At 47.2% G+C, this 13253-nt stretch overlaps 1 protein-coding gene across 2 annotated transcripts in view; it reads left to right on the top strand.

Annotated features, from left to right (window-relative positions):
- The window catches only part of LOC137432402 (putative Polycomb group protein ASXL2), a 122951-nt gene that overhangs the window by 56347 nt on the left and 53351 nt on the right, over nucleotides 1–13253 (top strand). The window contains exons 7-8 of one of the 2 annotated variants that reach the window (XM_068124301.2): nucleotides 2737–2900; nucleotides 3052–3145. The exons of the other annotated variant lie outside the window; for it this stretch is intronic. Of the exons in view, the coding sequence (XP_067980402.1) occupies nucleotides 2737–2900; nucleotides 3052–3145 (258 nt within the window). The remainder of the gene's footprint in view (nucleotides 1–2736; nucleotides 2901–3051; nucleotides 3146–13253) is intronic. 2 annotated transcript variants of the gene reach the window in all.

Genomic DNA, 13253 nt, shown 5'->3' with positions numbered 1-13253 from the left:
AGATCAATGTCCAATCGAGACCAGAATCCCGTTGGGTTGGCAGTTACAGTCCTGCTGCCAAAGCTGTGCCAAGGTGCCCTCCAGGCGACTAGGAAATCACACCCTCGGGTATGGACGTTCCACAGCTCACGGTCGGCGACACGCAGACTTTCCACTCAAAAGCCACGTCACACACACACCCCAGATCGACGTCTGAATGCGGTGAAAATGGTCGAAACGAGACGCAACCTTGAGAGAGATGCAACGAGACGCAACGCAACCATGGCAAGTCCTGCGCGAGACAAAATGGCCGGCGGCCCGGTCTCGTGGTGCAACAGCACGACGATGATGACGATGATTCTCTTCAGAATCCACCGCAAAACCTGACACGCAGGTTGATCTGTCACAGCGATAACAACTCTGTCTCAGGAATCCCTTTCCCGGGAAACCAAAAGTTCACTCGTGACTCTGGCTTGCCAACGTTCGATCCAGACTGCAAAGCAACTTGGCTTTCTTCTCCGACTCATTCGCTCCGCCTTCTTTTTCTCCTCCTCTTCTTCGTCGTCCGGTTCCGGTTTCATTTAAAACTAACTTTTTCACCTTTTGAAAACAGTTCATCAACAATAAACCTTTTGACAACAATAATAGTACATGGAATCGAAAATGTTTACAGTGGATGAAAACCACCACAAAGTGACGAATCCGTAACACCAGTCTACAGACCGCGTGCCCCGGTGGATGCCACAAGACACAACCTTACCTGCGGGGCCATCCCAATGCACCCCTAAATTTCCGCGGGCCCTGTCCAGGTGTTACAGGTGAGTGACATGGCTCGGTGGATTTCGCCCACATTCACGCAACACAAACCCCTTATCCACGCATACACATTCCAAAACTCATCACTACACTTTATCATTACAAGCACGTATTTCACCCCCCTGCAGGACCATGGCATTGATGTCATTCGCGTGTGCATGTCTCAACTAGGCAGCGGGGAGGTACCGCACAACAAGATGGTGGGGGCGCTTCAGGCTGTGGTGCCCGCAGTCCCAAAACAAGTCAACCGACTTACAAGTTCATTGCCCCTCCCCCCCCCCCCTTTACCTCTTGGCCCCGTGACAGCCCAACAGCCCTTTCTGCCATTACCCCGCCGGTGAGGGTCTCCACACACCAGGCTCCGTTGCCTCCTGCTGCCGCGCAGATCCACGGGTCACCGGCGGTCTCCTTTACCCCACGGCGCCAAACCAGACCCTCCACTGATGAGCTCCAATTTCCAGATACCACTGGCTGCCAGGGGTAATTGCCGCAGCGGGGGGCCGCAGGCATCGCTCCTCAGAGCCTGATCTGTACCTGCGGACACACACACCTTCCTCACCCACAAGATCCCAAAACACATTTCCTCCCCCGCTGCCATTCAATTTTCCAGCACAATTCCAGAGAAGATGGTTCAAAAGGTGTCATGGCCTGCTATTGTGAAATCCCCATTCACAGTTGAATCGTTACACATTTCCAAAACACAATAATCACCACTCATTCTCAGTTTACATTCTCCACAACCACATGAAAACACATAACCACAACACTAACACAAACGCCACCCACAAGACACTGTGTGGCACACATTCCATCCCCCTCACCAGCCATGTCATCACTCTCACCCGCCCCCAACTCCAAATTACATGTCCCCAATTTCCATAAGCAAGTCCTGAAGCCTTGGACAGTACACATCAAGGCCTTACCTCCACCTTGATATACAGGTAACTACTGGTTGGTCAGGTCCAAAAGTGCACCCACAAAATTTATCATTGGGCCAATCAAATTTTTCAAAATTTCTCTTTTGTCCCCACTATACTGGCAGGCATGTGGATCTGCATCCAACGGTGATTATCACTACACAACTACATGTGGCCACGACAGCTCCGCACCTCTACCGTGCAAGGGTCATCGGGACAAGGTGAGCAGCCGAAACGCCAACATGGCCCATGAGTGTCCATAAGGGTGCGACCCACCATCCATCCTTCAGCCCCCTGCGAGGAACACAGCTGCACCAGCCCCAGCTGGCCAATGTGGTGAGCACCTGCTGCCACAAACACTACCGCACGCACAACCTCGGCCCTGGGGGAGACGGTCGCAGTGCGTGGCATTCCCCTCACGTCACCTACGCCGCCCTCATCCCCCAGTCCACAGAACTGCAGCCCCCCAGTGCCCACCCACACTTGACCACACCAAGGTCCAGGTGACAGCCATGCTCTACCAGGAGACCCACCCAGAAGACACGACGGACAGTTATTTTCGTAATTCATTCCTGTGTCCTGTTGTTGAGTCTGGTGTGTGGGATCCCAACTTAGGACTTTTATTTAGTATCGCGTTTTCCTGTCCCTACCTTTTATTACAATAAACCCTTGTATTATTTTTCATTCCCCACAAATCTGGTTTTGTTTGAGTCCGTTCGCCTTCCACAGGTACGCGCTTTTGCCACAGCTTCCACTTCCCTTCTTCCTCCCGCGTTTTATAGCCGAATCCGTGTTTGGTCGTCGCCTCAAGTAAATCCGTTCTGGTCCATCCACGAGCCCTGGTATTAACCGAAGGGTCCGCACGACAACTTGTTTTGTACGGCAGGTGACTTCGATATTCGCTGCAGAAGTATCAATCACAGTTTAAAAACTAATTTGGCGACTTTTTGTCATGGAATCCTGGAGTTGTTTTGAACATGTTCATTTCAATGTTTGATTCACTTGCACTCTATGGAATGCGCAGTGGATGCCAAACGACTGCACAATGAGACCATTGATGTGCAGAGCCCCGATTCTCTGCTTGTTAACATAGACCTACGTTCCATCGTAAACAAGCACACGTTCGCAGGCCTCCCAGGAGAAAGTCGGCACCATCTTGCCTTGCTTCTCCCACCTATGGACAGTCAGGTATTTGAGACATTGTAATAATCGGTGGAAATTCTCCACGTGCTTGGTTGGTTTACATTGCTAAGCTTGTTTCATACCCTTTACTCACATTGTCTAACATAAACTCCTCTGCAAGTACAAGCGAGTTTGTCAGATCTGTGTTTGTTAACAGGTTTCTGCGAATGGCATTTCATTAAGCAACATGGCACTTAACAACGAGTTTTTCAACTTCGCTGCAGGAGAGTGGACGGAACGTTTAGGGGAAGGTAGGTGCCACATCAGGACTATTCTCCTTTGGTTCTCATAACCAAGATGTGTTTTGAACTATCAAATTTTGATTTTGAATATATATACACACATTTATACATATATACATACATACACACAGTCGGACCCCGACATTTGCAAGGGATGTGTTCCTGGAAAATGCCACTAATGTCGAATCCACGAATGTCGCAGCTTTGTTTCAATGGGGAAAAAGAGGATAGGGACCTGCAGTGATTAATAAGGGAAAATCAAAAATCCCGTGAAAAACCGCCAATACACCTGCAAAAAGCCATGACAAAGCGAAGCACAGGGCTGCAAATGTAGAAGCAGGTCATGTACATGGTTCATGGAAGATGTGATTTTGCATACATACAGATGCTTTATGCATAGCTGGTGGAAGATATGTTTTAAAATTGTGTCATGCATGCGGCTGCTGGGAGATATGTTGTTTGCGCCCACAAAATATGCAAATACACGAAGCACAGGGTTACAAATGTAGAATCATGTTGTGAACCGCAAATATGTGAGGTCCACAAATGTTTTGACCGCAAATGGTTGGGTCCGGGTGTATATATATTTTCGATTATTCGGTTCTGACCTTGCAATCTACCAAAAAAAAAATGCTGGGTTTCCGGAACAAACCCCTCACTAAATGTATTGTTGATGGATTTTGTAGAGCCTGATCGGGATTTTTTTTCTGTAATTTATGACACTCCGTTTTTGTCCCCCGTCGCACCGCGGAGCGAAAGGGGGACTATGGTTTTCCCCTCCGTCCGTGCGTCCGTCTGTGCGTGCGTGTGGGTGGGTGTGCGTGCGTGCGTAAGTGAAGGACCGCATTCGAATTTGGTGTGGGTGCAACCCACGTCAAAATCCAAGATGGCCACCGCCATGTATGTCTGATGCCATGTATGTCTGAACCTTGTGAGCTGAATATCTTGAAAAATAAGCGAAGTATCAACTTCTAATCTGATGTGTGGGTGTATCTAGGCATAAGGAAGAACGCTATTGAAAATTGGGTCGCCACGTCAAAATCCAAGATGGCCGCCGCCATATATGTCTGAACCTTGTGAGATGAATATCTTGAAAAATAAGCGAAGTACCAACTTCTAATTTGGTGTGTGGGTGTATCTCGGCATAAGGAAGAACGCTATTGAAAATTGGGTCGCCACGTCAAAATCCAAGATGGCCGCCACCATATATATTTCTGAACCTTGTGAGCGAAATATCTTGAAAAATAAGCGAAGTACCAACTTCTAATCTGGTGTGTGGTTGTATCTAGGCACAAGGAAGAACGCTATTGAAAATTGGGTCGCCACGTCAAAATCCAAGATGGCCGCCGCCACGTATGTCTGAACCTTGTGAGATGAATATCTTGAAAAATAAGCGAAGTATCAACTTCTAATCTGGTGTGTGGGTGTATCAAGGCACAAGGAAGAACGCTATTGAAAATTGTGTCGCCACGTCAAAATCCAAGATGGCCGCCGCCACGTATGTCTGAACCTTGTGAGATGAATATCTTGAAAAATAAGCGAAGTACCAACTTCTAATTTGGTGTGTGGGTGTATCTCCGCATAAGGAAGAACGCTATTGAAAATTGGGTCGCCACGTCAAAATCCAAGATGGCCGCCGCCATGTATGTCTGAACCTTGTGAGCGGAATATCTTGAAAAATAAGCGAAGTACCAACTTCTAATCTGGTGTGTGGGTGTATCTAGGCATAAGGAAGAACGCATATTGAAAATTGGGTCGCCACGTCAAAATCCAAGATGGCCGCATCCATGTATGTCTGAACCTTGTGAGCGAAATATCATATCATAGCATGTTTTCTGCGTCTTCCACTTTGTCAACTCACATCACTTCACCGACGGGGGACCTAGGCGTAACGCTTGTTTAAATAAAAGTGTGCAGCCCTTAAACATGTTTTTTCGTTTACTTGTTCATTGGCAGATTCGGTTTTCCATTTAAAGTCGCCGATTCGGGAAACTACTGGAATCACAGCGGTACATTAAAAAACATTAACATTGGGGTCAGCAGTAATTTTTTGGGTAGGTCGGTTTACCGGAAACTGCATTTTTCTTTTTACACCTGAAGTGAGAATGAATCATTGTTTCTACACTTGCATACTAATTCTTCTGCAACTTCGAAGTCTAGTAATCCAGTGAATCTCAAAAATTAGCTAACAAAATTTGCATGTGATAACACTCAAGATCGTTCACTGATTCACTGCCATTTCTGAACTGTGTGTACCAAATTTAACAGACAGCACAGTGACAGGCAGCCATAGGTAAAGTTAATGGAGTTTTAGATTGTATTTGTGGGGCTGATAAATTATAAATCAAAAGACGTATTGTTAAGACTGTATAGGAATTTAGTAAGGCCCCATCCAGAATATTGTGTGCACATTTGGTCACCACAGCTCAGGAAGGACATAGCTGTCATAGAGCGGGTTCAGCACAGAGCTAAGAGATTGATTCCGTGCCGAGTGAAACTAAGGAGAGGCTCAAGGAAAACAGGACTTTGTGCATTATAAAGGAGGTGGTTACGAAGGGATATGATTAAGATGTTTAAGATAATGGAGGATATAGAGAAAATAAGTACAGAAGAGTTTTTCAGCAAATAGTGTTACGTTTGTGGGGGGTAAACAATGAAATACCTTGGCCGAGATAGAATCGTATAAATTACCATGCTCCAAGTGTTGCGAAGAAGAAGAGCCCACCTCGATGTAACTAAGTAGGGACTCTGTACAGAATAAGATCGTATATGTGTCTCCATACGAGGGGTGGAGCTTTGCTAATTAGGTATGGCTTAAGGATAACCCCCAGTGTGTAATTGCCCCTGTGATCTTCCCTCCATCTTTATTACAATTAAACCCCCACGTGCGCGCAAGGCCCCGCTCCAGGTGTACAACGCTCCAGGTGTACTCAAAGTGCACAATCATGGTGGCAGTGGACTACTTCACAAAATGGCCAGAAGCCTACCCATTGCCCAACCAGGAAGCCCAGCTGGTAGCTCATGTTCTAGTTGAAGGATTCTTCTCCCGGTTTAACGTACCAAGGAAGCTGCACACTGACCAGGGCTGGAACTTTGAATCCGAGCTCCTGCGGTTGGTGTGCGCGCTCCTCCAAATTAATAAGACTCGAACGACCCCTCTTAGGCCCCATTCATATGGGATGGTGGAGAGGTTTAATCGCACCCTGTTAAAGCAGTTGGCCCTCTTCACCTCCGAGCACCAGCAGGATTGGGACGACATCTCCCGTTTGTGTTGATGGCCTACCGGACTGCACAGCATGCGACAGCACTCAGTGCTCCCCCGCCTTGTTGAGTCGGGATTGTTCAGTCGGGAAATGCGCGTCCCCATAGATTTGTTGATGGGATCATGGAAAGTTATGCCAACAATTTGAGAGAGAGCATGGAAAAGGCTCACGAGTTTGCGAGGGAGCAAATTGGCTTGGCTTCCGCACATATGAAATTAAGATATGACACCCGAGCGCACTCACCTTGTTTCCTCCTTGGAGACCTCAATTGGCTCTACTGGCCCCGGAGGAGGAAGGGTGTGTGCCCAAAACCCACCTCACCTTGGAAGGGCCCCGGGGTGGCGTTCTGGCGTGACTGATGTGGTCTTCAAAATTCAGATGGGGCCGCATACCCTTCCACAGAGAGTCCACGGGGATAGATTGAGCCCCTACCTGGGTCGGGAGGCTCCTGCGTGGATTGGAAGGGTGCGGGGGAAACTTGGTGTGGTGGATGACACTCTTGGACCCGACCAACCTGTGACGACCTGTACATAAGGTAAGGTGCTTGATGTTTACTGTCCCAGGTGCTCGGTACTTGCTCATAAATTGGGACATGAGTAATTTGGAGTGGGGGTGGCGAGAGTGATTACATGGTCGGTGAGGGGATCAGTTTGAATGCCACAAAGTGTCTTGTGGTTGGTGTCTTGTTATATGTGTACAAGGTTTTGTGTTTTGTGTTGTTGTGAGGAAAGTTGAGTCGTGCTTCGAGTGTGAATGTGGGAATTCACATGTAAGCAGGCCATGGCAGTGTAGGAACACAATGACATGGTCTTTTCGCACTACAGTGTTTGAGAATTAAATGGCAGCAGGAGAGGGAATGTCAGTTTGGATTTTGTGGGTGGGGAAGGTGTGTGTCTGCAGGAATGGATCAAGCTCTGGAGGAGCGGTGACTGTGCCCCCCCCCCTTGAGGTAATTTGTCCCTGGCAGCCAGTGGTGTCTGGAATTGGAGATCCATCGGAGGGGGGCCTGGTGGTCGACCAGAGGGTATGGAGACCCCTGGCGACCCGGAAGAGGCTACGAGAGCCTGAGGCCTGGAGAGCCTGGATGTTGCGGAGACCCTTCTCGGCAGGACGTGCAGCTAAGGATCTGTTTGGCTGTCAGGAGCGAGAGTTGAAGGGGGGGGGGGGGGGGAGGGGAGGGGGTGAAGAAGTCGCAAGTCGGGTACTTGCTTTTGGACTGCGGGAACCACAGCCTGAAGCACCCCCACATTCTGGTTGTACGGTACCTCCCCGCTGCCTAATAATACACCTGTATGTCATGACATTTAAGCCATGGTCTTGCAGGGGGGTTGGAATGAATGTTTTGGATTATTAAGGTTTATGTGAGAGTGAATGGGGTAACATCCACCGATCCGTGTCAATAACCTGCACCAGAAGGACAAGGCCCGTGGAAATGTGGGTAAATTGGGATGGCTCCGCAGGTAACGTTGTGGCATCCACCGGGGAGCGTGGTCCTTAGAAGGGGGTTGTACAAACGTTTTTGAATACGTTTTGTGGTTAAGATAGAGTTTTCTTGTGTGTTGCTGACATTTTCTACCCTCCCCAGGAGTTAGGAGCGAGGAACCAAGTCTTGTAAATATTATAATTGTTGTTTAAGGGGTGTAGAACGTTAAGGAGAACAGGTAAATTTGCTACGGCTCGCTTCCCACGTCCCCTCCTAATTTATTCCATCTGCTAATTAGGTGTGAGTCAGTACGTGCTAAGGCTGGAGCGGTAACGCCTGCATTGAACCTTGCAGTAGCTACGGTTCCGGGGGGGGGGGGGGGGGGGGGGGGGCGTTCCCCGTAACTAAGTAGGGACTCCGTACAGAATAAGATCGTATATGTGTCTCTCCATACGAGTGGTGGAGCTTTGCTGATTAGGTAGGGCTTTAGGATAAGGCCGAGAAAAATATATTTTCGGTCTCTGGTCAGCGAGCGCATCGATTTTGACCCTGCGCGTCAACAATTTTTTTTATTTCCAACGGTACCTACAAGTACAACAGCGCACGCCTGTTGTTGCCGGGCCGGCGCGCTATCTCGGGAAATACGGGTCTGTGAAGGTCGCCATTGGTATCGACGTTCGCGCACGGTTCTCCCCTACAAAACTACGTTTAGTTTAGGATTTGCATATCCAAAGATTCCAAAGATATGAGTAGTTTTGTGTGCCGTGACGTCATGAATCCAATCGGCTGGATATTGTCATTTATTGAAACGAACGCGTTCTTTGTCGGGTTCGTGTGAAGCAACCAGAAGGCCTAGAGAGGTGGTCTCGTTAGTTAGGCCTGGATCCTATCTCGTTTGTCATGAATTTGTAGGTGTCTGTGATAATCTGGTGGACTGGGAGAAGAGATCGTGGGAAACCATCGGCCTGTTAGACCACTTGCGCATGCGCAGTGTTGACGCGATCGAGGCATTGGAATGTTTGATGGTACTTCGAGGCAGACTCGGCGTCAGAACAAATCTAATCGGGGGGCATTAGGGTAACCGCGGGGGAGGGGGGGGGGCACAAACTGCCGTTCGATAACTAAATCTATGATGTAAATGCTTGATAGTAAGAGTTTGCCCTCAACAACCAGCACACCAACCCAGTTCGAATTTAAAAACATGCTGCAAAGTCACGCACGCACGCACGCACGCACACACACACACACACACACACACACACACACACACACACACACACACACACACACACACACACACACACACACACACACACACACACACACACACACACACAATATAGCCTACGTGCAAGCCACGTCTTTCTCTTTCTCTCTGTCGCTCTCTCCCTCTCTCACACACACTGCACTGTGCGGCATTAGAACATCATTTGAAATAGACTGTATACTCCACTCTTAAAAAGCAGACAGACCCAAAAATCATTCAACATTTTGCATAATAATCATGAAAACCAAGGCTGGCTTCCTAGTTAGGCAGTTAAGAGGAAGCATCGTTCATTTTTTCAGGAAAGCACCAACTTTGGCACAGATGTAGTATGGACCTATACAATTGTTTTCCTGAGGGGCGACCCAAAAATTCAGAAAATTCAAAAATTCAAAAATAATGTCCTGGATGCCGTGAAAAAGGGGAGAAAACGGGTATTGATTCGAACTGTAGATTTTGATATTGTGGTCTTGGCAATAGCACACTACTTTACCTACCAGTCACACGGTGTGGAGGAACTCTGGATTGCCATTGACACTGGTAAAAGCTACCGTAACCTTGCCATCCATAAAATTGCCACCGGCCTTGGCCGCAGGAAGTCCGAGTCTTTGCCATTATTTCATGCCTTCACTGGCTGCGACACAGTGTCATTTTTTGCCCAAATTGGGAAAAAGACAGCCTGGAAGGCTTGGGAGGCATACCCCAGCATCACGCAGACCTTTCATGCTCTCGCTTATAGGCCATCTGTGGACGCTATTACTATGGAACTACAGAGCATAGAAAGATATGTTGCCATCCTCTATGACCGGACTACCGAGATAAAGACAGTGAATGACATGCGCCGACACTTGTTCATGAAGAAGGCAAGAACAATTGATCACATTCCCCCAACAGCAGACGCCTTTGAACAACACCTAAAACGTGCATGTTTTCAGGCTGGACACGTATGGAGTCAGGCACTTGTGCCCTACCCAGAACTTCCATCACCAGCTGATTGGGGCTGGATGAAAACAGGGACTTCTTGGACACCAATTTGGACCACAATACCACTGATACAGGAGGCATGTTCAGAGCTTACAAGCTGCCATTGTAAGTCGGCCTGTAAAGGCAACTGTAAATGCTCCAGAGCAAATCTGCCCTGCACATCACTGTGTGACTGCGATGGACAGTGCTTGTAGTACTACGCGTCTGTGCGAGAGCCTCCACCTTTCAAGTGCCCACAATATTTTAAGTTAAAACTGCAACTGTGTGTAACTTTGATTAATTAATACCATTCCATTGTTATCAGAGACCAATAAAACAATGTGTATCATTTGGAATTGAGATTTTACCTAAAATACTATGAGAGATTCAAGGAAAATGGAAACACCATGGCGGCCATCTTGAAATTAAAGATGATGGATGCCAATCTTTATGCAATTGATCCCATTGGATTCAGAGACCATGAAAACATGGGGTAAGACACTGGAACTGTGGTGTTATCGCTCATAGTATAGAAGTTATTGAGGGAAATAGGTCACAGAGGGCGGTCATGTTGAAATTCAATATGGCGGCCACCAGGGGTTCTGAATTTTTGGACGCCCCTCAGGAAAACAATTGTATAGGTCCATACTATATCTGTGCCAAATTTGGTGCTTTCCTGAAAAAATGAACGATACGCCCTATTTTTCGGTCTTAACTGCCTAAGTAAAGTAAGTTTGGCACCAAAGGCTTGGCCTGGGGATGGGGGTTCGGGGGGGCACAATAATTCATTTGGGGGGGGGGGCATGGCCCGCGAATGCCCTCCCATGACACCGACCCTGCTTCGAGGCGATCTCGAGAATGAAATGGCAGTCTATAATATGCTTGAAGAACTTAATGATTTTCAAAATAAATACATTTTAAAATAACTTATTAAGCTTGTGTTCGTTATTTACAAAAAGGCCTACCAGTACCAGTCCCATTGGCTGTCTTTAATTTCTCTCTGGACGGCGCCACGGCAGATGAGGAGGACCGCAAGGCATGAGGACACAAACAACACCTCTATATGTGCAATCCATGCTTTTCAAGAAAAAGAAGGAAAAAAACCGCATCGCCGCATCAATTCTGGAACTTTGATCTGACCAGAGACCAGCAATATATTTTTTTCGGCCTAAGGCTGAGAAAAAGATATTTCCGGACTGGTCAGACCAAAGTTTCAGAATTGATGCGGCGATGCGGGGGTTTTTTTTTTTTTTTTTTTTTTTTTTAAAGCATGGATTGCACATACTAGGCTGTAAAGGCTAGGGCATGCCCGTACTATATATATATCTAAAATTATATCCCCCCCCTCTATTTACATGAAATGGTTTGGTCCAAAGCGAACGGCTTGCGAGTACGGTGACAATCCCCCCCCTCTATTTACATGAAATGGTTTGGTCCAAAGCGAACGGCTTGCGAGTACGGTGTTTTTTATCGGACCCGTGGAATTATAGATAGTAGTTTTAATTAGTTTTAAAACATAGTTTAACGGCAACATAGTTTTCCAACGTGAAATAAATGAATACGCTCTCAAATGTGCCGTCCGAGGCAGAGTCTGTTCGCCACGTTCGGCACACGCGATAGCTCGCTGCTCTCTGATTGGTTGAATCGTTTTTTGGACATAGCTCGGTAACTACTTCTCCGATTAATATGAAACCTTGAAAAGGCACATCCTCGGGTCCCCAGCAATATACCTGGCAAGTTTAAAGTATATCGGACCCGTGGTTGTCGAGAAACAGCGGTCACAGACAAACAAACAAACAAACAAACAAACACACATACAGAGATTACTGGAATTTATAGATAGACTAGGGCATGCCCGTACTATATATATATCTAAAATTATATCCCCCCCCTCTATTTACATGAAATGGTTTGGTCCATTCGCAAAGCCAAAGCGAACGGCTTGCGAGTACGGTGGCAATCCCCCCCCCCCTCTATTTACATGAAATGGTTTGGTCCAAAGCGAACGGCTTGCGAGTACGGTGACAATCCCCCCCCTCTATTTACATGAAATGGTTTGGTCCAAAGCGAACGGCTTGCGAGTACGGTGACAATCCCCCCCCTCTATTTACATGAAATGGTTTGGTCCAAAGCGAACGGCTTGCGGAGTTTGGTAAAGAAATCGCCATAGCTCGGTAACTACTTGTCCGATTAATATGAAACCTTGAAAAGGCACATCCTCGGGTCCCCAGCAATATACCTGGCAAGTTTCAAGTATATCGGACCCGTGGTTGTCGAGAAACAGCGGTCACAGACAAACAAACAAACACACAGAGATTAGTGGAATTATAGATAGATAAAGGTGTTGTTTTTTGTGTCCTCATGCCTTGCGGTCCTCCTCATCTGTCATGGCGCCATCCAGAGAGAAATTAAAGACAGCCAATTAAATGGGACAGGTCGGCCTTTTTGTAAATAATGAACACAAGCTTGATTAGTTATTTTACAATGTATTTATTCTGAAAATCATTAAGTTCTTCAAGCATATTATAGACTGCCATTTTGTTCTCGAGATCGCCTCGCTGTACCGTCGAACATTCCAATGCGTCGATCGCGTTAACACTGCGCATGCGCAAGTGGTCTAACAGGCAGATGGTCTCCCACGATCTCTTCTCCCAGTCCACCAGATTATCACAGACACTTACAACTTCATGACAAACGAGATAGGATCCAGGCCTAACTAACGAGAACACCCGCAGCTCTCTCGGCCTTCTGGTTGCTTCACACGAACCTGACAAAGAACATCTTCGTTTCAATAAATGACAATGTCCAGCCGATTGGATTCATGACGGCACGGCACATAAAACTACTCATATCTTTGGAACGACTGGCTGGATTTGGACAAACTAAACGTAGTTTTGTAGGGGAGAACCGTGCGCGAACGTCGATCTTCCCTCCATCTTCCCTCCAGCGACCCTCACAGACCCTTATTTCCCGAGATAGCGCGCCGGCCCGGCAACAACAGGCGCGTGCTGTTGTAGGTACCATTGGAAATTTGAAAAAAAAAAAAATGTTGACGCGCAGGGTCAAAATCTATGCACGCGTTGACCAGAGACGGAAACATATTTTTCTCGGCCTAACTTCCAGTGTGTGCCCCTGTGATCTTCCCTCCGCCTTTATTACAATTAAAAGCCCGCCAAACAACACCTATAACAATTGGACTCATTC

This window comes from Myxine glutinosa, chromosome 8 (genome assembly GCF_964187855.1).
Source record: "Myxine glutinosa chromosome 8, kmMyxGlut1.1, whole genome shotgun sequence".
Taxonomy (NCBI): Eukaryota; Metazoa; Chordata; class Myxini; order Myxiniformes; family Myxinidae; genus Myxine; species Myxine glutinosa.
The sequence above is the reverse complement of the archived record's forward strand: the minus strand, read 5'-3'. Positions and strand labels throughout refer to the sequence as shown.